This window comes from Hippoglossus stenolepis, chromosome 6, assembly GCF_022539355.2.
Source record: "Hippoglossus stenolepis isolate QCI-W04-F060 chromosome 6, HSTE1.2, whole genome shotgun sequence".
Lineage (NCBI taxonomy): Eukaryota > Metazoa > Chordata > Actinopteri > Pleuronectiformes > Pleuronectidae > Hippoglossus > Hippoglossus stenolepis.
Genome location: NC_061488.1, coordinates 25,541,309 through 25,567,573, shown reverse-complemented (window position 1 = coordinate 25,567,573; position 26,265 = coordinate 25,541,309). Strand labels below are relative to the sequence as shown.

The 26,265-nt window shown below is 39.4% G+C and overlaps 1 protein-coding gene and 1 non-coding gene across 6 annotated transcripts; both read right to left on the bottom strand.

Annotated features, from left to right (window-relative positions):
- LOC124851085 (tumor necrosis factor receptor superfamily member 14-like) lies at positions 1-26,265 on the bottom strand. 5 transcript variants are annotated; one of them, XR_004697002.2, is made up of 8 exons: positions 26,104-26,265; positions 25,908-26,003; positions 20,737-20,862; positions 20,459-20,617; positions 20,254-20,338; positions 1,950-2,093; positions 1,101-1,327; positions 1-496 (listed from the first exon to the last, which is right to left on the bottom strand). XR_004697002.2 is itself a non-coding variant. In XM_035158929.2 (7 exons), the coding sequence occupies exons 1-6, from the start codon at positions 26,126-26,128 to the stop codon at positions 18,057-18,059; spliced, it is 513 nt and encodes a 170-aa protein (XP_035014820.1). In that variant the 5' UTR covers positions 26,129-26,265; the 3' UTR covers positions 17,795-17,952; positions 18,045-18,056. The 5 variants fall into 5 exon arrangements, 4 of the variants coding, with proteins under 4 accessions (XP_035014817.1, XP_035014818.1, XP_035014820.1 ...); XM_035158929.2 differs by lacking the exons at positions 1-496; positions 1,101-1,327; positions 1,950-2,093 and adding exons at positions 17,795-17,952; positions 18,045-18,078; XM_035158926.2 differs by lacking the exons at positions 1-496; positions 1,101-1,327; positions 1,950-2,093 and adding an exon at positions 17,406-17,952.
- Positions 20,876-25,901, bottom strand: LOC118110826. Its single transcript, XR_004697003.2, has 6 exons — positions 24,305-25,901; positions 23,158-23,686; positions 22,988-23,084; positions 22,791-22,896; positions 22,429-22,565; positions 20,876-21,570 (listed from the first exon to the last, which is right to left on the bottom strand). It is a non-coding gene; the product is annotated as an uncharacterized LOC118110826 (transcript).

Sequence of the window (26,265 nt, the reverse complement as noted above, 5' to 3'; positions counted from 1 at the left end):
TTCTGATAATTATCATTTTATTGTAAACATCCAAGGTAGACAAACAGTTGGTGGTCCAACAGATGAAACCAGACAGCAGCAGCATTTAAATCCTCTCATTAATCCAAAAACAGTCCTCAGAAAACCCAGAGCAGTCCTCTCCGCTCAGTGAGGGTGTATCTCGTTTAGCATCACCATATCTTTAGCTTAAATTAGCACTAGCATAAAGGTCCACTTTAATCATTGTTAATAAACAAGTAATCTGCGTTATTTCCACAGCTACAGTTCTCTTCTGTTACTGAAACATTCACCGTTTATCTAGATAAATATTTATTAACATTTCTTTCACTTTGTGGTTCTTAATCTTTCCTCATGTCTTCTGTGTGTCGTGTTCAAGGGGCCATTGACATAATCTATTATCATCCAGTAAATCCAGTCATTCTCCATTTCAGTAATCCAGGCAGGAGGTGAATGAATGAGGGTTTCTGCCACAGAGTCAGTGAGTGAAGGCCGGTGTCTGGAGATGGTTTTGAGGTGAAGAAAGGCGGATTTGGTGATGGATTTGATGTGGGATTAGAAGGAGAGGGTGGAGTCAAGAATGACACTCAGGTTAAAAATGTGAAAATAAGTCAAGGATTCAATGTTGTGTCTCTATTTTTCGTTAAACATATACATATACAGTATATTCTTGAATTGAGGCCTGTATAGAACATTAATTGAAGCATATACACAAAGCAGCCATCAATAGGAATACTTCTTTGGATAGTATGCAATAATCCATAGAAAATCAAGTTCGTGTGTAAAAGTATCACAGCAATAAGTTATAGAAAGTTGTAGGAATCTTGTAAGGATTGGAAAATATGATAAGCATTAACCTACAGTTAATGCTTATCATATTTTCCAGGCCACCACCCTTTTAATGTGCCTAGATTTAAATGAGGAAACATGCAGTGTACAATTGAAGAAATGCATGTTTTCAATTTTACATTATCTGATTCTGGCTTTGTCCTTTATAAAGATGTGTGCCGTCTTCTCCAGATCTCACAAGAGCAAAATTAATAAAAAATGATGATATGCATTACATAAGATATTTTACTCGACAACAAACTGTTTTTACACACCTTGATTATTCATCCACAGATCTGGTCAGGTTAGTTTTGACCATGTGTCCGTCTCTTTGTCCCCTCAGACCTGCCAGGTAGACCTGAGGCCTGGGCATGTTGCTCTCACCGTCTCTCTTGCTTTGACAGGCGGCGTCCTTGGGCAGCCAGGTCTGAGTGATGTTTTCCCGCCTCATGTGGCTCAGATCAGTCTGTGCTGAGTGCGTAACTTTGGTCCGAAGATTAGCCTGGAATTATGAAATGGAAACATTTATTGGTCAATAACTTAACAAGGTTATATATGGCAGAGCCAAAACAGGTGTTAGTAGACGGAAGGTAACTTGATTTGTCTCTGTAATGTGGTTTTTATATCTGTACATATTTTTGCTGGAGGTTATTTTCCTCTAATTCAAATTTTTTTCAAAGTTATTTTACTTAATACAGTGTCAATAAATTACATCAGGAATTTTGATGAGAATCAGTACTTTGTTAAAACCGTGCACTTGGCTAAATTGGTCATTTATCAGACACCAATACACGGTTCAATGGTGTGTGTGCTCACAGACAGTTAACATGATGACAACTATTTGACAACTATTTTTTCTTCATGAGATAAATAGCAGTAATACAAAGTACCTGCCCAGCAAAGTACACTAGCATGTATGTGATAGGACAGTGCAGCACCACATGACATTGTGCTGCATTTTGTTGCAGTATAAGTTGGGCCAGGGCCATTCAAATCAATGTGTATTTTCAGTCTAAACTCCTGCCTATTTATCCTGGATGTTTTTTTGATTCCAAAAAAGAGCAAAAAGAACAACCTATAAAACTACATGGTCACTAGTGACAGTGTGAATTCACCAGGCTCACCAGTCTGATAGCTTTTCTCCGCAGTTCCCACTCATTCCACTCATATGACTTGACTATGTTTGTCTCCACTGGGTGTAGGTCAGTCTGCGTGCTGCTCTCACACTTGGTGATGGGCTTCACCAGCAAACTCTCTCCTGGCTGCATCTGCAAAACCACAAGTTAGAAACAGTTACTTTTAATGCGATCACCAGATCATGCCAAAGTGACATGAACCGTTTTCAGACATGACCTCCAGAGGAACTCTTGGGTCCAGACTTCGTCCAGAGGTTACGTTTCACACATGAACAACACAGCAGGAAATTATTCGCTCAGACGCGATCACAACAGCAACAAATCCTCCAGAAGATTCAGGTGAGGGGTGGTGGTAGCAGACAAAGGCAGGATGTAACGTAATAATTCTGCTGCAGAGATCACATGCTTTTGTTTACAGCACATTGAAACCAGGATCAGCTTCCATCACGACAAACTACATCTTCGTCAGTGTCTTCTACGTGTGGCTCCAATTTTTCAATTTGACAAAGTTCTATTCTTGTTTTTTTTTTCCATTTTTGTGTCTGTTGCATGTGAGAAGCCTCATCAACAAAACGCTTGTTGTTAATCATACGTTGGATCTTCTGCTGTGTTCACACATCTGCTGACTTTATACTAGGGGGCCAGACATTTGTGTTTGAGTTTGTAGCAGAAAGGAGAAAACTAACAAGACAGAATGGCCCTTTACTCCTCAACAGGAAAAGGAGGGGCGAGGGAGATGATAAGTGGGACACACCTGTGAGCCATGAAGTTCTCTGTGGAACTTCAAGGACAATTGTCCACTCCACCTACAGTTGGACTTGGGTCAGAAGCTCTAGCCTATGGTATGGTTCTTGGTCTTGATTTAATTTCTAGTGTCGGTATGATAATCAATGTGCCTGATAAAGTATACAGTTTCAAGTCCAACCCCCCTGTTACTTATCCCTTTCAGCCAGGCAGTGCCCATCCCCCAGGGAATAAAGCTCATGAAAATCAATCAAACATCCGAATGTCAAAGACCAGTCCAGTATGGAATCTTTCATTGATAAGCTCTGTCCAACCTCCCATTCTCTCTGGAACCGGTGCGACTGGAAGCCAAAGATTGCATCAACCTTGCTCTGTCACATGCTCACTTACAAGATGGAGAAAAGAAACAGTTATGACAGCTCCTTGAGTCTAACCCACAGGTCTGCACCAATCAGCCTGGAAAAACTGATATTCTTCAGCACACCATCTATACTACAAACTGTGTATCCATCAAACAAAGGCCTTACCGAATGAACCCTGGTAAGCAAGCCATTGTGAAAGAACAATTTATATAGATATTGAACCTTCCTATTCTGCATGAGCGTCCCCTGTATTCCTCTCTCTGAAGAAAGATGGAGGACATCGATTTTGGGTAGATTTTTGGAAAATCAATGCTGTCACTGAAACAGACGCATATCCTCTCCCAAACATCAATGAAATACTTGAGTCCCTCTCTGGAGCCTCCCTTTTCTCCACAATTGATTTAAATAATGGATACTGGCAGGTACCCATTGATCCTCATAGTAAAGCAAAAACTGCCTTTGTCACTCATTCTGGCTTGTATCATTTCAATGTCATGCCCTTCGGTCTCAAGAATGCATCGGCCACCTTTCAATGACTAATGGAGAAATTCCTGGAGGGCCTGGGGGTCAAATCTGTCTAGTATATCTAGATGACATAATTGTTTATTCGTCATCTGTGACTCATCATTTCGAATGTCTGCGAACTGTAATTGATAGACTCCAAAAAGCTAATCTGACCATAAATCTCAAGAAGTCTAGATTCTGCCTGCAAGAAATCAGATTCCTGGGACATATTGTCTCTGAACAAGGAGTCAGTGCTGATCCTGACAAAGTCGAGGCAATTCGGTCCTATCCAGCACCGACCAACCTCGAGGAGGTTCAGAGTTTCTTGGGGCTTGCCGGATGGTATCATAAATTTGTACCAGACTTGCTGAGCCCTTAAATGATCTCAAGAAAAAAGGAAGATCTTTCTTCTGAAGTCAAGCATGCCAAGATTCCTTTGAGAAATTAAAGTCCAATTTGATCTCACCACCCATCTTAGGTCAACCAAATCTAGACTTTCCTTTCTTTGTTTATACTGATGCAAGTAATACCGGTCTTGGAGCTTTGTTGACGCAGAGAGAAGACATTGTAGGCGAAGTCATTCATGCTTATGCCAGTCGAACTTTGAACCGAGCTGAGAGAAATTACTCTAACAGAAAAAGAGTGCCTTGCAATCATTTGGGCTCTAGAGAGATGGCAGCACTATCTGGAGCCAAATCTCTTTACTGTCATTACAGACCATTCTGCCTTGACATGGGTCCTCTCCTCAACAAAAACCACAAGTCGTTTGATCAGATGGGCACTAAGATTGCAACGGTTCGACTTTATTGTGGAATACAGGAAGGAAAAACTGAATGATGCTCCTGATGCTCTTTCGAGGATTCCCCCTTTCAGCCAGTGCTGCCTGTACTCCAATCAAAGAGATGGGAATATCCCTATTTCCCTGGAAAAAAATTGTGAGGAGCAACATAAAGAACCTAATGTGGAGAAAATCATGAAGCAGCTAGCTGACATCAAAAAAATTACACAGGATTTTGTTGTCCTGGAAGATAAACTATATCACAAAAAACAGATGGCAAACAAATCCGTCCCACTAGGCTCTACATTGCCCATTGTCTTGTTCAGGAGATACTTAAAAGTTATCACGAGAATCCATTAAGTGGACATGCAGGTATTTTCAAAACCTATAAAAGGCTTTATGAAGTAGTGTATTGGCATGGAATGTGGACAGATGTAAAAAACTTAATAAGAAACTGTTGTTTGCTAAAGTATCAAAGCACGTAATCAGAAACCTGCTGGAAAGATCCAACAAACCACTGTCAAAGGCCCTAATGTGATGTTAGGCATTGACCTCATGGGTCCACTACCAAGAAGTTCAGAAAGAAAGGAATACTTATTAGTAGTGGTAGATTACTTTACCCGCTAGGTTGAGTTTTCCCCTTTGCAAACTCCTACAGCAAGGACAATGGCTCAGTTCCTATGGAAGGTAGTCTTTACAAGATGGGGCATACCTGATTACATCTTGTCTGATCGTGGTCCTCAATCATCCACAGGCTAGTATAACTGAGCGAGTGAATCATACTCTTAAATGTATGATAGCATGTTATGTGAATGACAATCATGGTAAATGGGATCAGTACCTTCCAGAGTTCAGATTTGCCATAAACTCTGATGTTCAAGAAACTCAGGGGTAACCCGGCAGAACTACAAATTGGTAGGAAGCTCAATTGTCCAATGGATAAAGTTCTGAAGGGAAAGATTTACCCACCTGATGCACATGTTTATGATGTAGTCCATCAACTAAAACAACTCAAAGCAGATGTTGAGGAAAATATAAGGAAATCAAAACAAAAGCAACTGAGGAACTACAACAAAAAACGCCGTAATGTTGGATTCAAAACTAGACAAAGAGTCTTGGTTAGAAATTTCCCTCAGTCACATGCTAAGGAGAAATTCACCTCTAAGCTGGCAAAAAAGTGGAAAGGACCTTACCGTGTAGTTCAACAACTTGGACCCCTAAACTACCAATTTGTTTTTGAGGATACCGGTCAGGATGTAAGAACTGCGCATATCTGTAACCTCTAACCTTTCTACCCTAGTGCTGAAGACTTGGAGCAAATGGAAAGACAAAGAGTACTAGACATCCTTCAGGAAAGCTCGGAGGAGGAAGATTTCCTAGGTTTCTAGATTGAGCCTGAATAATGGATCCAGAACCCTCAGCCACAATTAAGCTTGGTCTTGTCAAGAGGGGGAGAAGTGTAGCAGAAATGAGAAAACTAAAAAGACAGAATTGCCCTTTACTCCTCAACAGGAAAAGGAGGGGCGAGAGAGATGATAAGTTGGACAGACCTGTGAGCCAGATAGGAGAGGGAAAATCAAACAAAGGCAGCATGGAGTGGAAGCCTGTGAAGTGAGACTAACTGTAGTAAGGAGATCACAAAAAGATAAACTAGTCTGGAAAGTTGATCCAAGAAACGGCTGGATTTATTTCACAATCGTCCTGGACCATGAGCCAAAGAAGCTGATCCCTGGAGCCTGAAGTGGATTTTCATAACCAATCTAACCTGCTCGGATTGGAACGTGATCCCCTCTGTCCTGGATGAACCATACAAGCTAATTCTTCCTATTGAAACTCTCCTGGCTTCCCCTGAATCCCTTTGCCTCTAGAAAATCCACCCCTCATCTTCCCTCTACCTGGAGATTAAAGGACCACCCAAAAAATTACCTTTTCATTGGACCCTAACTCCCCTCTCCAACAACCACACACACAATCTCACACACATTTGTTTGCTATTGATTACTGGATATTTTGGTGAATTTGAGTTCTTTGTCTGTTTATTAATCATACCTCTTTGATTTGATTGTTAATTTGATTTGAATAATTCAATTGAATATATATTGATTAACAGAATTGATTGTGATTTATTTTTCTTTGATGCCTTTCGTAGTTAGCTAAATAAGCTATCCGGGTTAACTCTCTTACATATTAAATTTTATATATTTTATATATATATTTTATATATTCAAATTGTTGACGGGTGACGAAGCCCTGTCTGGCGCCCAACTCTTATTTTTTCAATTTAGAGAACCTACGCTACAAGTTCAGGGGAGAGTTTGGATTTTTCTGTGACCTCTGCAATGAAGTCGTCTGGACGAGAGGCAAATTTCAAGGCTGCTTCTTTGGAGCTAAAAGCATAAAGCTTCTCTTTATGTCTCATGACTCCAATGTGTGGATTACCTGCAAAAGAAATGGGACATTACTTAAAAGGACAAAACTTAAAAGGACAAAAATATTTAATACTTTTACATCATAGGGATGTCATGTGACATCACAATACACCACATTTACATAATAGGAGGGGGGGCTTTAGATAGACAGGAGCTATAACCTATATAGTGTTTGAGACAGAGGCTGTGCTGCAGCTCCTCTTTTCAGCCTGTGTGATGAGTCTGAACATTCGATTATGTACCTTTTAAATTGTATTTAATGAGGATAAGACCATGGATACATGTGTCCAACATTAACCTTCTTTAATCTTTTTTGCTGCACGACCCTGAAACAAGTCAGTTGAGGTGGTTAATGATAAAAGAATAATTAAAGAGTAATAACGAGAGCAGTACCTGGAAGAAGAAGTCCTTCCCTGTTCACAAGTGTGTAGCCACAGACTCCATTATACTGTAGCAACAGATCATTAAAACTAGCCGTTGGTTCACTGTGATTTATTAAAGGAATTTAGAAAAAATGGTTCAGAGAAGCTGCTATGCATGCCTATCAAAGCACAGTATCTGTCACCTGTTGCAGATACAACAATGCATGAGAGTTTGACTGCTATGTCTATTGGAATTATAAGTAAAGTTTCAGCCAAAGGCGTGAAGAGCACAAGCAGTAACAGTAGTAAAGTCTCCACCGTTACATCCGCCCAAAGAGAGATATGATTTTCAAAAGTATGATAAAGGATATGACTCAACACAAAGCGATGATAATGATGATGATGAGGGACTTCTAAATATCTCTTCTGCCCCCAGAGTTCCCAAAGTGTATGTGCAACCTCCTCTTAAGAGAGGTCCTCACAAGGATGATCAATATTCACACATGCTGAAAATCATGCAAAGACAAAATGAAATGACTAATGAAATGCTAATTAAAGAACAAAGACTCTCACTTCTACCAACAAGAGAAATTCCAGTTTTTCATGGAAATCCACTGCATTACTTGTCCTTCATGCATACGTTCGAACACTGTATTGAAAGCAAAACTGACAATGATTGTGATAGATTGTTCTTCCTGGAGCAGTTCACAAGTGGACGACATCAAGTGGTTGTCAGAAGTTGCATACATATGGAACCCTAAAAGGGATTTAAAGAAGCCAAAAAACAAGCATTTGGAAATTATGTATTGATCGCTTCAGCTTATCAAGAGAAAGCCCTGAATTGGAGTGTACTCAAAGCAGAGGATAGAAAAGGACTTCAAGATTATTTGTTCTTCTTAAGAAGCTGTTGTAATGTGATTACGGATGTTGATATACTGCAAGACATGAACACCCCAACACACATGAAGACAGTCATAGCAAAAGTGCCATACAAGCTTAGAGAAAGATGTCGCACTGTTGCTTATGATTATTACGAACGTTTAGGAAAAAGAGCCAAGTTTGAGCAACTTGTAGATTTTGTGGAAAGACAAGCAAATATCGCCTGTGACCCATTGTTTCCAGACATAAATGATGCTGCACCAAGGAAGGACAGAAATGTAATCATCAAAAGTAGTGATAGATTTAGATCTTTTAGATCCCAAAAAAGCAGTTTTATGACGATAACACAGGAATCAAGCTCAAGGAGTCCAAGCCATGGACACAGAACCATCTGGCGAAAAGGTTTGTCTATTCTGCAAAGGAAATCCAAAGACTGATGCTTGTGAGCAGCTTGATAAAAAAAGACACGATGAGAAAGTAAACTTCTTCAAGGCATGTGGCATTTGTTTTGGATCTGTGAATAAAGGTCATCTGAGCAAAAATTGTAGAAAACGCTTTAGCTGTACAATATGCATGTTAAAACATCCCACAATATTGCACATTGTGAAGAAGCAAATGAAAGATACTAAGAAAGACCATGTAAACAAAGAGAAGTCGTCAGTGAGCAGTGCATTGGTGTCTTTGGAGAAGCCAACTGGGGCCGGTGACAACCAGACCCTTTCCATCGTTCCTGTCCGAGTAAAGCTGCAGTGACATCTGTTTGCAAACCTACGCCCAAGCTTTTGTACTGAAGCTCTCAGGAAACTGTTACATGCAAAGGGAAGAAAAACAAGAATCCTGTTGAGAACATTAGGTCAAGAGAAAGTCACCAATATTGACATGATATCCGGTCTTGAAATCTCAAGTATTGAAGAAACTAACTTCATGAAACTTCCATTGTTGTATATCCACGATGAAATTCCAGTGACCAAAGAGCAAATTCCTACTCAGGAGGCTATAAGCGAATGGGACTACCTGAATGAAGTGAAATTAGTCCATATTGATTCAGACGCACCAAATTGGATGGAGCCCTGGAAAGCGATCAACAGCAAAGGAAATGGGCCTTATGCAGTTGAAACCAAACTTGGATGGGTTGTTATTGGAATATTGCACAAAGACAGCCAAGAAGGAAGTACTCATAGCCACATCTTCAGTAACTGTATATCAGTGTTAACTTAAATGATCTCTTGATTCAACAATATAACCATGACTTCCCTGAAAAAACCTCCAACGAGAAAACAGAAATTTCAGTAGAAGACCAACGATTCATGGAAGTAGTCTTGAGCTCAGCTAAAATAAAGGATGGACATTATAAACTTAAACTACCTTTCAAAAATAACAATCCATCAATGCCCAACAATCGGCAGTTAGCTGAACAGCGAGTACTTTCTGAAAGAAGAAAGTTTGACAGAGATAAGGACTTTCAAAAGGAATATACTGCTTTCCTAGAGAATGTGATTGTTAAAGGACATGCAGAAATTGTGCCACATGATGAACAAATTCAAGAAATGGACAAAGTATGGTACCTACATCACCACAGCATTCGACATCCAAAGAAAGGCAAACTTTGTGTGGTTTTTGACTGCTCTGCATCCTACCAAGGCATGTCATTTAATGATCAGTTGATGCAAGGACCCAACCTCAAAAGTACCTTACTTGGAGTTCTATTGAGGTTTAGACAAGAACAAGTGGCCATTACGGCAGATGTTGAGAGCATGTATCATCAAGTCAAGGTGACATCATCTGATTCTAATTACCTGCGATTCTTGTGGTGGCCTAATGGCAATATTATAAAAAATCTTGTTGAATACAGAATGACAGTTCACCTTTTTGGAGCAACATCCTCTGCTAGTTGTGCCAGTTACGCACTAAGAAGAACTGCTGAAGACAATGTTCAAAGTTACCCTCCAGAAACATGTCACATTCCTCATGGGAAAGGCATGAGTTGCACCCCAGAATGGAACTGACCGCTGCAGTGTTAGCAGTACATATTGACAAAATGCTGAGAACCGAACTGAGAATTGAGCTTCAGAAATCGATGTACTGGACGCATAGCACATCAGTGTTAAAATACATAAGAAATTACTCGAAAAGATTCCAAACATTTGTGGCAAATAGAGTTGGTTTCATCAGAGAGCTATCAGAAGTCGATCAATGGAGATATGTTAACACCAGCGCTAATCCAGCAGATCATGCATCCTGTGGCTTTACAGCAGATGCCTTCACCAAATGTAATGACTGGATCAATGGCCCTCAGTTCCTCTTAGTAGTGGCCCAAACCTCCTGAACATCTTGAATCTCTGCGCCATGATGACCCTGAGGTTAAAAAAGCTAAAGTGATAGTCAACACCATCCAGACAGCCACACCAGATCCTACTACAGCTCTACTACATCACTATTCCACCTGGACCAAGTTAAGAAGAGTAGCCTGGATGTTTGCTGTCAAAGACCTGTTGATAAAGGTGAGCAGGAAGCATAAGGATGTCAGGGTATGTGAGGCAGATGGACCCAGATGCAGAGTTTGAACTAAAGTCTTTTTAATAAACAGTTTTTAACAGAAAAAATAAGAATAAACGCAGGAATCTCAAAAGGTAAAACTGAAGAAACAAAAGCACATGGGAGAAAACACAGGAGGCTTACACAGGTGAACAGGACGGGAGCTCAGGAGACACGGGATACAGAAACACAGGAGGACAGGACATAACGGCACTTAGACACCGACGATAGACAACAATCCAACCAGGACAAAGGGGAGCACAGAGACTTATATCCACACACAGGGAAGGCAGGGGCAATTGCACACAGGTGAAACACATGAGGACTGGTGCAGACAATCACAGACAGGAAGTAAAACTAGACACTAGACACAAGAACCCAGACAACAAAATAAAACAGGAAGTGAAGAGAGAAAACACTATGAACAGAGACTACAAAATAAAACAGGAAAGAGAACACAGGGACACCGAAACAACTCAGACAAACATAAACACAAGGAAGTCAAGAAACACAAGGTAATGACAAAAACAGCCAACACTCTTAATAAAGAATACAAAACCCTTACAAAGGATGTATGTCAAAACATACAAGCACAAGAGAAGGACTCGGATAAATGGAAAGCGTTGATAGAATCTGAAATGATAAAGTTTAAAGAATCTCTCAAACCTACAAAGTTGAGTATTGATGAGCTAAAGAAAGCTGAAACTGCAATAATCTGTTTATGTCAAGCTCAATGTTTTGTTGATGAGATTGTCACCTTGAAGAAAGGACAATCAAATGTTAAAAGAGACAGCTCAATCTTTAGGTTGGACCCAAAGATGGACCAAGGAGTGTTAAGAGTTGGCGGAAGACTTACCAGACTTGCCATGCCCGAAGAGATAAAACACACAGCCATTTTGCCCAAAAGGCACCATGTATCCAGATTGATTCTTAAACACATTCACATACAAACTGGACACAGTGGTCAAAATCACATGTTATCAGTTCTCCGACAGAAGTTTTGGATACCATGCGCCAATTCCTTGGCGAGAAAGGTAATTTCTGAATATGTAACATGTCGAAGAATCCATGTAAAGATCGGAGGATGGCTGACTTACCAGAGGACAGGTTAACACCTGATCTACCTCCCTTTTCCCACGTAGGAGTTGACTACTTCGGTCCCATTGAGGTAAAGAGAGGAAGAAACACTGTGAAACGATATGGTGTCATTTTTACCTGCCTTGCAAGCCGAGCTGTCCACCTCAAAGTTGCTCATTCTTTAGACACAGATTATTTCTATTGGAATAAGATCTGACAATGGAACCAATTTGTGTCAACAGACAGAGAACTGAGAGAAGCACTGACAACAAAAGGGAGTGAAAATCCTCCTGCAGCTGCACACTTTGGAAGCGTATGGGAGAGGTTGATTAGATCATTGAAAAGAATTTTGCTCACCATCACAAGGCAACAAACTCTTGATGATGAAAGTCTGTCCACAGTAATGTGTGAAGTAGAAGCAATATTGAAACGTCGTCCATTAACAACCATATCAGAAGATGTCAATGATCTCGAACCCCTCACTCCAAATCACCTGCTTGTACTGAAGTCACAACCGATCCTTCCACCTGGACTTTTCAAGAAAGATGTTGTATATGCTCGTCGTCGATGGAGACAAGTACAATACATTTCAGACTTATTCTGGTCAAGATGGACAAAGGAATATCATCCACTTATGCAAGAACGACACAAGTGGAACAGAATTAAGAGAAACTTCAGCAAAGGAGACGTGGTATTGGTGACAGACTCTAATGGCCCCCGAGGTTCCTGGGTTATGGCCCGTGTTATAGAAACTAAACCAGACTACAGAGGGTTGGTGAGAAGTGTGAAACTTCAGACAAGAACAAGAATGCTTGAGCGGCCAGTCAGCAAGATTTGTCTGCTGGTTCCTGCATCCGTGGAGGACTGAAGAAAGGTCACATACTCGTCCTCATATGACATGACAGTACAGGACACAAAAATATATATTTTTTGAAAGTTTGTTTGAAAAGCATTTAATTCAATTGGCTACTGTTTTTTAATTTGTCTTGTTATTTAGCAACGTGATTATAACAATAGGGGCCGGTTATGTTGGAGACATTTTATTTTAGAACAAGTTTGACTATAGCTGACCAGCTGAGACTTATACTAGCCAGTGACGTCACATACAGCGGAATGAGGTTAATGAAACCAGGTGTGCGACGAGAGACAAAGACGCTGCAGAGAAAGTTTTTCAACCGCACGCTCCTAAGTTTGTTGATTTTCGTTAATTACCGTTTGTTATTTTGCTACTTTGGACTCAGACATTATTTAATTACTATACGTTAAGCTACCAGTTGACTTGAACTAGACGTCAGGCCACCTCATATACACACATCACACCACACGCAAGCATTCATCCACCTCGTCTCTGCAACGGGACCCGCAAGCAATTCAACTCACGGTAAGAAGACAATAAACATGTGCGTGTTGGAAGTCTCGTATGGCGTCTGACTGGCTTTAATATGAAAAGGAGGAACAAAAGCCAGAAAACCAGGCGTGATGAGTTAAACAGAATGTAATAGAGATTCTGTATTTCTAAAATCTAACAGAAGGCGAATTCTGTCAATGTTAATTGATAAAAACATGTTTGTACAAGTTTAGTGACATGACCTTAGAGACACTCAAAGGGAGACTGCTGTTTCTGGCATCAGGCTTAATGTAAGTATACAGAGCTCTGTTATATGGCAGTATTACTGTTACTAGTTTGTTTTACTGGGTCTAAGAACAACAATTTCTGTTTGGGATGAGTTTAACTGGAGAAAATTCAGTACAGGCAACAAAAGCAGCTGTAAAGTTGGACAGTTAGCTGTAGCAGTGCCAGTAGTCTTGGCAATACTTGTATTTCACTTCTTTGCAAATGTTGGTTCATACAGTCATCTTGCATAATTAGAAATGTGGCACACAGAGTTTAAACAAAAACCTTTCACACACATACACAATATGGAACAGTGCAATGTGGTTAAGTAGTGTTACACCACACTCATCACCTTGCACAAGTTTAATCTTCTTTGTAGATCTGCAGATGAGAGATTCAGAGGATCATGATGTCTAACCCTCAAGGATATGATAACCTTCAAGGTTCATTCATACATCTCTGAGGCAGAGGATGTTATTGACCTGAATGTTATCAAGACACTGTTAATGTTACCCAAAGGTTTCTTAATGCTGCCTCGGCTTCACATTATTAACGCAGGTTGGCTTTTATTGTCAAGCATTCATTGGAAATATAATTTGTTACCACAGTTGGTACTCACAGCAGCTAAATGGTTAATTTGTAATATTGGTGTTTTTTGTCAGGGGCAAGATTTAAGATGTTAGCAATAAAAATATGCCAATAAACGTATTCTTCATTAAAAGTCACTACTTCATTGTAGTTCATACTTCTTCATATATTACATTATTATTACATATCATTTAGCTGATGCTTTTATCCAAAGCGACTTACAATAAGTAGAATACCCTCAAGCATCAATAACAGCCAACGTTCCTCATGATCCATGTTGATCAAGATACAGAGATAAAAATGTTTGGCAAAAAAGGGATATCGTCAACATTTTGAGACACCCCAAAATTTCACAATTCTGTTTTCAGGAGAGGCTGTCTTACTAAGAGGAGCCAAGCTTCTCCGGGCTTATCTAGTGTTTGTACCTTGGTCTTGGCACGTTAGGACTGCATATTGCAATGACCATGTGCATGTGTCTGCAGATAAACAAAGTCAGGACTCAGAAAAACAGTTACATAGCATTATCAGAGGTCTCTTCATGGAATTTTTTAAATTAGCCTATAGTGGTTCAAAATAGATATGACTGTGTTTTTGGACTGTTTGTTTTTCACCAAGTGAAATGCGTAAGACAAAGTTAATCTCAGTAAACATTAAAAGAACCCAGGTTAGGACAGTTAGTTGTACAGTGATTGTTATAGCCACGTATCCAGGCTGTTGCCTGGGTTTAAACACACACACATTAGCAATGACTGGCTTATTATGCAACATCATCCAGTTAAGCTAAGAGGAATCACTAGTGTCAAAGTGCTCAATGGTTGATAAGTTATGGCTTCAGTACATTTAAATCAATCATTAATTTGGTACCAGGTCAGATTCAAAGTATTGATGAAATCATCCACATCTGCCCACCTCCATACTCATTACATTATTCTAACAAACTTTGAAACTTTATTTCATGTAAACATTCACATTTTCCAGTCACACCCATAATCATCCAATAGTCCAATCAAAACCCCAGACCACCAGCCCTGCGCATTCTGAACCATTATACGAATTGACTACCAAGCGAAGAGAGAAGCATCTGTTTACCTTCGAAGAGCGCGTTGTAAAGTACGCGGGTTGCCGCCACTCAGGAGCAGACACCTTGTCTCAGAAGTCGGAGTCATAATTCAAGTCGATTGTTTACTTTCCCGTGGAGTTTACCTGGAGCTACCGGCCTTAGTTGGATTGTTTGTGAATTTCATATTATTTGATGTAAAGCACTTTGTTACTTGTATGGAAATTTGCTATACAAATTAAGTTTGTCATGACTATGAACTTATTCTCTGGACTTTGCCTCCTGAATAAGGAGTGTATTGGTTTTGATTATAGATTCTTTGTTTGTTTTTGCCTGCGTTTTCCTTGTGTTTGGATTTATTTATAGTTCTGTTTTCTGTTTTATTTTGTAGTTTCTGTTCCTTGTGTTTCTACTTTACTTCCTGTCTTCTCTCCTGCCCCTGTGATTGTCTGCACCTGTTCCTCATGTGTTTCACCTGTGTCCAACTACCCCTGCCTCCCCTGTGTATATAAGCCTCTGTGCTTACCTTTGTCGGTTCGTTGTCGTACATGGTCGTCAATCCACCCGTAGTCATTTCTCCTCCATCACCCCTCACTTGTAAGTTACAAGTGTCTACTAGTGTTCCCTTTTTTTTTTCTTTTGCCCTTCTATTGTTTTTGGAGAACTTTGGATCACCGTGGTTCCTTTCTGTTTATGGACCTTTTGGATTTTGTTTTGTTAAGAACCCTGCCTCATTAAAAGGACACTCTTTGTTAAACCTTTTTTCTCTGCATCTTGGGTCCTCCTGCTTCAACTAAACGTGACAAAAGTTATTATTATGTGTGCCTATGCATGCAATTTATACTGTATACTTATTATTTGACTTCTTCTTCTTATTATTATTGGCGTAGTTAAAAGTTGATGCCGTATACTGACTATCGACAGTACTGTGATGGCCCTGTACACATTTCTTTCTGTTTCATTTCCTGATTTGTTGTTTTGTGAAGATCCGTGGAACCACCAACTATTTTTTGTTTGTCTTGATTTGAACTAGAATGAACTAAAATGTGTTGTGCTTGTAGGGGTGACTGTAATGGACTTGATAAATACACGGATTGAACTCTGGATGTTGAGACCGTTTGAGACGCACACACACACACCTCACCTCTTACCCATTGTTTGGTTGTTTTTTATTCTGGGAGAATACACTCCCAAGCTTTCTCAACTCATCTGTGCTAATCACCCCCTGGTTCAGCTGAAGGTGCTCTGCTGAGCCATGTCCACAGCTATGACTATGATGCTTGCTGCAGATGTGCAGAAGGTTACATTACACCCCAAACGAGCTGTGCCTCAATTCGGGGGCTGCATCCTTCGGAGGCTGCATTTGAAGACCAATTGTGTCACACCGGCGCGACTAGACTATCTCAATTTGAAAGGCTCCTCCAAAAGCAGCCGACTAATGTGTCCTTCCTACCCCGGGCAACTGAGGCTCTACCAGAAAGCTGCAACCAGCATTACCACAGAACAAGCAAACCGCCAATTACAACCAGGAAAGTTTGTAACAGGCACTGCACATGTATCCACATATGTAGAAAACAAGAGGAATACAGTATCCATCAGATGATGAGCCTTTGAGACTCAGCAGCTTTGGTTGAAGTAGCTCAGAAAGACCTTTCTACAAGGAAAAAGGTAACAAACCTGTGGGAAAACTTAGCCTGGGTGTCCGCAGGAAAAAAGTTTGGACATAAAATCCCATGTTTGTGTTGATATGATAGGCACATTGTAAGCCAACGAAAACTCCACAACTCTTAATTACAGGTGAGTACACTCTAATGCAAACATAATATGAATACTATATTACAATTATGCTGATTGATCCCCTAAATTCTACACACTGGTCCTTATCACATGCAACTCCATGTTTCTTAACGTTTAATATCAGAAAGATTGGAAACCAATGTAAGAACAGCTTTAGGAGATGTTGGAAAGTGTCAATGCCATGATATGCATATGTTTGTGTTCATGTGCATTATTTCTTTTTTTTAAATACTGTAATCTATTCATGACATGTATCACTTTATTCTATAAAACCAATTTGGTTACATACAATCAGAACCTTCAAATAATGTTTTTTTGGGGGGGGCTTTTCAAATTGCCAAATGTCGTGTGGTGTAACAGTCCCAACAAATCTGCAGATTTTTATGATTTATGTCAATTTATTTCATGAGTGACACTTTTCAAATCCACATTTTTCAAATCCCAGTTTTAATAGCTGTTGAGTTAAAAAGGTTTGTCCAGCAATTTGCATTTCTTTAATGTGTCAAACATTTCTTTAATAACAATGGAATTTAGTTTTGAAGTGATGAGTTAATAGTAGTAATATGAGAGGTAATAGAAACAGTCAGAAGTAGCCAGAGGAACCCAAGAAACATTTTTCACCAAGTGGCAAAATGTGTACATTTCTCTCAAATATTGATAAAAATTAAATTAGTGGCCAAAGTCAGGGTGAAGGCATTCAATCGGGTGTATTTTTTAAAACAATATTTTATTGTTTTTTCCACCTTTTATAACAAATAAAAGCTGGATACATTAAAGGAATCACAACTGCTTAGTTCCATTGCTGACATCATTATTTACTGTACAACTGTGGTGCAAGGGATACAAAAAGATTCACAAATTGTGGGAAAATATAATACAAATATAACATAATACTAATCATTACAAATGTTTGACTACAGTAAAGTAATTAGTTTAAGCAGTTTGAAAAGTCAGAATTGTAAAATTTACATCATTAGATATTTAATTTGTCATTGACCCAAAAAACACCTAGTCAGAAGTCTAGCTGCCTATTTCAAATGATGCGAGTTAGTGGAATGTGTTAATTATTGAATATGTGCTCGGGCCATAATGCAGAGTTAATGGCATTTAGTTGAAGCAAAAAGGGTTTATTGTGGTCACATGCAAAAACAAATGTAACAAAGCCAAACAAAAAAATTTCTCAAAAGTATTTGTTGATGCACTCGAGCAAATGACATCAGCACGTGGATCGCCATCTTTGACCTGAACTTGGGTTTCTGAGCAACTGTTGGATAAGAGAAGTCAAACACTATTTTACTCAATTTGAGAGGGACCATGTACAGTTAAAAATAAATTTCACCATTTGATGCACTGTACCAGATTATAGCTTTAAGCTTGTTCACATCTGCATCTTTTTACAGGTAAGAATAGAAATGCAACAGTCAGTAACAACACAAAATTATACAAAGATGAACACAAAATATAATACAAGCACTAAAGCACATCAAAAGATGTTTGTGAAATGAATATAAATAAATAAAAGGAACAGAACTCATTGAGAACACTGCCAAGCACATTTCAACAGACTTTAAGTTGTCTTATACCGTTATATATCTTGTACAGAGGATAACAGTGAGGATCGAATAGTCAAAGTCACTGAATTGAGATGAAACCATTCAAAATTTTATAAAGTAGGCACAAATTAGCAAATAATTAAAAACTCTCAAAGCCCCAGAAATTGTATTTCTCCAGAACCCCACAGTGATAAAAATGTAGTGGCTTTTTGTCCAGTGTTTAAGCTTTGTTTGTATAAGGACTCAAGAGATCTTATAAATCGATGTAATGTATCAATATTTACAAGTTGAAAAAAGTAAAAACACATTAACTTCACATGTCAAATCATACTAAGTTTAAAAGTGAAACATGCACTTTGATCACATATCCACGTATCCATGTTTAATATATGTAATCCCATAGGTTTCCTTTTCTCAGTATCTCTGTAGCACCATGGCAGTCTAACATGTAAATTCCTCTTCATGCACTGCAGCCCTGCTATAATATCATGTCTATGTAACAGGTGACGGACTGTTGTTGCTGACACAGTCTGATCATGACCTGCCTGAGGAAGAGTTGCTTCAGTTTTTTTTCTTCCATATCACACTAAGGCACGAGCATCACGCTCATCAAATATGCACTTGTCTAACACAATTTCCGAACCTGTAGACTTATTTCCCATGGATCTAAATACATGTGTCACATCAGTGGCTGTTCCTACTGAAACACCAGCCGAGTGAGCTTGATTTCTGATCTGTGCCAACAATTAAACCTCTTTTAAAAGCCACTTAGATATTTTCAGTGCAAGACCAGAATCAACTGGGCCTGTTCAGTCTTTCTAAACAAGCCACAGAGCATGAGTGAATGTAAATGGTTACTGTACTCTGCCATGCAACCATGCAGAAGCATCTGCATTTGTTATGTGTGATGGAAATCTGGAAATACAAGAGGCTGGAAACACCAAAGTTATCTACGTGTATTTTAATAGGGGCTTTCTGCAGAAAGGATCAACACAGAGAGTCACAAGGATCTCAGAGTGAAGATGCAGGACACTCAAATGCAAGGATCTTATATAGGAGGACTAAGACTGTCTCTCAGAACCAGTTCAGACTGGTTCTGTAGGCGCAGGTTGAGAGAGGAATCTAAACACAGACAACTGATTTACATATGTTTCCTTTGGAGATAAGCAGACATACATTCAGTTCTTTGGAGAGTAAATAAGTGATAAAAAGGGTCTGACAGTTTTCAGGTCAACACAGTTCAGACCATAAAACAGTTCAGGCCATAAAGTATTTGGACAGGTTGTATATGTATGTAGATACAGGTCATAAAACTTACTTTTCAACTACAACATAGGTTTCAACCATACTTAGTTAATTTTTCCAGTACATATGTTTCTCAAGTTATTTCCTTTAATTTCTAACCCTTCTGAACATCTCACACTGATTATGATAAACCTCAGGGTACAGCTGATCAGCTACTGATCAGAGTCATTTGATAATAAAACTAGAATTATCACCATGTGGATGTATGCATCTGCCAACCAGTGCAGTCAAAGTCTACATATGTTTTATTTCCAGATTCACGGGGTCAATGTGACCTTTGGCCACTGAAATCTAATCAGTTAATCTTTGAGTCCAGGTGACCTCTAGTCAAAATCTGAGGATATTCCCTAAAGGCAGACTTGAGATATCAAGATGCCAAAAACATGTTTTGTGAGGCCACCATGACCTTTAACCACCCAAATCTAATCAGATAATTTGTGAGTCTGAGAGAAGATTTGAGCGTTATTTGAAATGATTCTCTCTAGGTGTTCTTGAGATAACGTGTTCACAAGGCAAAAAAAGGTTTTGAGCTCAGAGTGACCTAAAAAGTCATCCTTAACTTTGAGTGAATATTTGTAAAAAAAAGAGTTCTTCAAGAAATCGTGTTCAGAAGAATGGGACAGACAAAGGGATAGAGGGGAAAAACAACCATAGCAACATAATGCCTACAGTCACCAACACAGTGGGAAAGAAAGAAAATGTCTTACATTGTCCAAGGTGTGCACTTCACACCATCATGTGAAAAAAAGCCCATCAGACAGTCTTCACACACTGTATCAGTTCTGTCGGTTCCTTAGAGAAAGAAGGAAAAAAGTGGGATTATTACATTCATTAAAGAACCCAACATCCAGTAACAAAATCCAGAATTTATCTGACTGGGAAAAAATGTCAAACAAGACACTTTTTTATTACCAGGTTCTTTTATTCTCTGACCAGCAGCACAGCGTGTGTGTTTCTCTGCCATACTGCATCCTGTAACTTCAGCCAGACTTTTGCAGAAGAATCCATTTAACACATCACAAACTGTGTCAGTTTTGTTTGTACACTTCTGCCAGACAAAGAGACCATTATCTAAAAAAAAGATAAATGTTTGATGATCATTATGATTAAAATATACTGCCTTTATTTTACATTTAAATTACAGACCATACTGTTAATTTGTTACATATTTGTTATGTGACTGACTGTACCTGCAACACAGGAAGAGCAGGAAAAACACTTCTTGAGACCATTGGGTTGATCCATATAAGTCCCATTGTCACAGGGTCTGCAGCGTGTGCCTGACAACGGTGTGCAGTCACTCTGAACAAAGGTGCCTGTTGAAGACAGCACAATGTTCATGCTTGTAACACAACAGGATCAGGATCATAAACTCAGGTTTTGTTTTATCATCAAGCCACTTTCTTTTCATCTGGGTTAGGACAGAACTCCTGACAGTGTCAATACTTTTCCACAATTATTCCACTACTGCAGCTCATTACATATTATTTAGCTGACACTTTTATTCAAAGCGACCTACAATAGGCGCATTTAACCAATAAAGTACCCTGTTTAACTATGACAACTCTGGCAAATTATAATAGTGATAAATACTAATAATACAACTATATTTTTTGTATTTTCACGAACAAAGTTGTGTGTGATACAGGCAATTGAGGACACTTCAGGAAACATCAGTAACAATTAAGTGCCTTTTTGTGTCAGTATCATCTTCAGACAAAACCACTTAGTTGTGGGGCTAAATATAAATGTGAAAAAATCCCACCACGGGAATCGATGTGCTGTGGTCCACATAAAAACATCTAACGTAATGGCAATTGCACTGCCCACTACGCCACTGATCAGGCCGAAGAGGAGCGTCACCTCTATGTTCTGATGACTGTGAAGCCTGTGAACCACTTACCATGTGCTGTTGTCACAACTTAACCGTAAACTCGGAATTATCGTTCATACTTCACACATTTGGACACCGCTGTGCCCCTTGTGCTTACCACACGTCCGACATCATAATAAACTTCTATATCCTGCGTAAAGACAAAGCAAAAGCCTCAAATATTTCCGCGTGCTTACTAGTGCGTGTTTCATGTGCTCGTTGATATCCTGGTTGGTGTGAAGCAAGAGTACAAACACGAGTAATGAGAGGCCTGTAAGAGCTTTTCGACACAAATGCACACCTGCACACTCATCTCCACTTTTATTATTTTGACATTTATATCAATCAATCAAGCTACCTTAAAAGCCTGTGGTACGTAGCCAGTTAAAAAAAAGACATATTACACTATACATGTTTAAATGCACAATGGGTGTTATGGCTGTAGCCGTCCCTTGTCCGTGTGTCTGTGTTTCTGTATTCATTGGAGTCCCCAGATGCTCCTCCTTCTTCCTGGTTCTGATTGGAGCGGCATCCTCCCTAAGCATCCAATCAGCATGAAGCACTTTGGGCTGACTATAAATTATGCCCAGCTGTATGTCCTGTGTGAACAGCTCACCAAACTAGCTCTTCCATCAAATTTGTATTAAGAGATAATATTCCTGTTGTCTGAAAGTCAGACTAGCTATATTTATATTATGAGATAATATTCCTGTTGTCTGAGAGTCAGACTAGCTATATTTATATTATGAGATAATATTCCTGTTGAATCGTTATTAGAGAATTTATGTCTTTTGTTTGAACTAGTTGTGTTGTTGTTTAATGAGTTTTGCCCTTGCATTTTGGTTTACAATAAAGTTTGTGTAGCTTTTTTTAAGAGTCCTTTTGTTATATTTGTTTTCTTATTTGAACTAGCCCCCTTGTGCTTGTTTTTCTGTTAAGCGTATGTTACTTGTATTGTCCTACAACCTCAAAACCAAGTTTAAACTAAATTAAACAACTGTTAATTTACCAAAAACACCTGGTTTTATGTTGCCACTTCATTCCTATCGAGCCAGGTCGTAACAGTGGGCAATAAAAGTGACCATCCACTGGTGGTTACCCAACACAGCTGCAGTGGAACCAGCTCTCACACAGTGTACAAGCAATCTGGAAGTAGAGAAAACAATCTAAATGTATAGCAGTACCATAAGTAAGACATGCATCAACTGAAAGTGCTTAAAATCTGCCTTACCCATTGCACATCTATGTCATACACACCACACACTTGACATAGGCTGGACAAATCATCTGTTCATTAAACAGTTATTTTCTTTTTTTCTAATAAATAGCTCTTGTTTTACAATAACTAATAAAAACAAATAAGAAACCCACCTGTTTCTTGGATCAGCCGTTGGCCTATCTGCATTCTCTGAGTTATGATTGCAGGCTTATTAAAAATGACGTCTATTTCCTCTTCATTTGAAATCATGTCTGCTAACTGGAACAAGAAACAAGTGGAAAACACAGGGATGCGTAAACAGTTCAACCATTTATTTCTGAACTGGTTGATTCAAAGCACGTTCACTTACTTTAGACACAATAACACCACATGAGGTTGCATCCTCTTGAGGAGCGTGTGAAACTGTTTCACAGGAGGAGTTGTGGCCTCGCTGCCTCATGAAAGCCCTGTGCAGCATAGTAATAATTAATACCACATTCAAAAATCTATGAACCCCCTCCACACCATGGCCCCCCTTACCTGGTCACTGCACTGCATTTTTTTGAATGCATCCTTCTGTGCCCCAAAAGGATCCACATACACGGAGTGCCTCTGTTTAGGATATATCACCTGGACAAATTAGAAAAGGCAACAAGGAATTATTCAAACAGGAGCTGTATATTGTGATTATAGCCAAAGTTAGTGTCCAATGTTGGTGCTCGCAAGCAGCTCCAACCATGACGTCATAATCCAGAGGATCTACCTGCATTTATGCAATATAGAACACAGAAACTTAAACAGGTTTTCACATGAGCAATCTGCTCTAATATTAAGATGCAGAATAAATAAACATAGGACAAAGACAAATAAAATATAGGCCTACAAGTGAAGGAACATGAATAAAAAAATCCTCCCTGATATTCAGTGTATTCACATTTATCACCTTCCTCAGTCCTTTGTTCTTTCCTTGCCAAATGTCAGTCATTTGGAAGGACTCCAGTGGAAAGCCCCTGCCTTTGCCTGCCTCAGTGAAATGCCTCAGTGCAAGCACGAGGTATGCATTTATGATCTGTAATGAAATCAAATTTTAACCCACATGTCAATACAAATTTCAAATGCCAAAACCTTTGCTGACCTCACTTTCACAAGTTCATCTGGACAAAGGTGTTCCCAGAGGTTGTGTGTAAACACTTTGTAGGGACCTATCTTGCTCCACAACACCTCTGGCTTTTTCACAGTCCAAATTATCTGTACCACTATGTAGAAGAAAATTGACATATTACTTGCATAAACATTAGCAAGATAATTTTACTCATAATTTGCTATTATCTGTTTGCAAAGTGTCTGAATAGACTGTGCGGGACACACACTGCTGGAGAGGCAGGTGACAGTGAGGCGGCTGGAGATGAGGCTGAGACAGAGATGGTAGATGTTGGATGGAGATTCGGTCAGCCATTTGTGGGGGATACACGGCGTGGGCTCAATATACCTGCTCAGCTGGTCGATGTTGACTTTATGAATTACTTTGCTTTTTGGTGTGACAATGTCCACACTTTTCCCTCCAATTTCACGATTCTGAATAATTTGAGAAATCAGTAAATGATAAAAGAAACCAATTGAATATGAAAGTGTGTTTAACTTTAACCACCATGCACAGAGATTACTAACAAAATTTGATCAAGCTCACCCATTTCCGTATGTCCTTTTCCATCCCAGGCCAGTAGTACCGCAAGGAAATGGCGTCCACAGTTTTCTCCATCCCACAATGCCCTCCATGCTCACTCGCATGGAAATCCACAAACACGTCATTTGCCTCCTCTGTTGAGGTAACAACTTTGGCGAGATACTCGCCCTGCTTCCTTCTACGGCATACGTAGTGAAGCTGCCCATCTGAGGGCCATGATGATATTAGTAACTCAACATCAGTGCCTTATTGTTTGGAATGACAAGGCCTACTACTTACCCTTAAAGGTGTAATTTTCACATCTCCTCTTTATAAAATAAAACAATCTTTTGAAGATAAACCAAAAGGATAGGCATTATGCCTTAGGAAGTCTTTTATTTCCCTTACAATTTTACGGTCCATTTTAAGTATATGTAGATATATAGGTGTATAGATATACAAGTGTCCCTGACTATACTGTTACTAATCTGAATATTAACCTATGCTAATTTATGCCTATCGATACTCAAATTTACCCTATATCTAATATATGCAATAGTCTATCCTATATCTACAATATTTTCTTCTCTTTTCTATACTACTCCTGCTCTAAATAATACAAATAATTTGAAAAATCCATATATGTAGGTTTTGCCACCACCAGGTGTGAATTGTTAGCATAAAAAGACATCAGATGGTGATTGAGTGTGTAACTTGCAAACTGAATTCCACAGGGACAAAAGACTAATTATTTAGGCAATTGGGACAAGCTGTGATCAATAAAATTAGCCAACACTCAGTTGCTCTTTACAGCACAGATGTATCACGCACGGATAAAATGTGCTTTTTTGTGATGTGCTAATATTTTAATTGGTTAACATTAGCTGGGGAGCCTTTAAAAACCACTGGGCCATGTACGCTTTAGTTATAATTTAATTATACAGTATTTTTATTGTGTTGGTATTTCCACCTGTTCCTGATGAGGAAAAGGAGAAATAAGAAACAGAGGACAGAAACAAATCTTCAAAGATATCTGTATGAGGTGTGGATATTATTTTAGTTAACCATAGAGGTTACAGAATCTGGAAATAAATTGGTAGTCTCTAGAGTGACTTTGCCATGGCAGTTTGAAGTTAGTGAAGATTAGTGCGCAGGTTTCCATTTGTGTTGTGTCTACACACTAAATAAAACGCCTTAAACCAAACCAGCAAACCATGACACACGAAAAGCTCTTACAGGCTTCTCATTACTTGTGTTTGTATTCTTGCTTCACACAGCCAGGATATCAACGAGCACACGAAACGCGCACTAATAGTAAGCACGCGAAATATTTGTGGCTTTTGCTTTGTCTGTGCGCAGGATATAGCAGTTTATCATGATACAGACATTATACAGCTGACAGAGTAAAACACGCTTCATTCAAGGTGAAGCGCACCGAACACCTAATCGGCTCGGTGGCGTAATGACGTCGTCATCAGGCCAACAAATCAACAGTTGCCATGATCACCAGTTAAACTGGAACGCCGTGTTTGTGGTTTCAGAGAGCCGCTCGTGTCTCCCACTCATCTGGGAGTTCCAGAATCTGGGCTGTTTCACTATGACGAGTTGAAGCTGCAGTGTCTCGTACCTTCGTGGCACATTGGGCAGCACTCTGCAGCCTGGGTTCGATACTCCTGTGTATCACAACAGGAGCCTGGGCCCGAGAACACAGCGACGAGGCCTGCTGAAGAAAACAAACAGCGGATGTACATGAAGGGAGTGGTCACACTGAGCCAACATTTGTTTCAGCGGCAAAACGAGTCGAGGGTCTCTGTGGCTCCTACCAAACACAAGTGACGTCCACAACATGTTCGCATCAGTTTCGCATACTGCGGTGAAGCTGGAAAGTTATTCACTGACTCTAAACAATGATTCTAAACTTCTTCTTCTTTTCATCTTTTCCGGCAAACGAGGCACTATTTACTGCACTATTTACTGCATTACTG

Coding starts and splice junctions, on each gene's coding strand:
- LOC124851085 (XM_035158926.2), bottom strand. CDS start 26,128: ATGTTGTGGACGTCACTTGTGTTTG. Junction 26,004..26,103: donor GTGGACGTCACTTGTGTTTG/GTAGGAGCCACA, acceptor TGTTTTCTTCAG/CAGGCCTCGTCGCTGTGTTC. Junction 20,863..25,907: donor CTGCCCAATGTGCCACGAAG/GTACGAGACACT, acceptor TGTCTTCAACAG/GCACCTTTGTTCAGAGTGAC.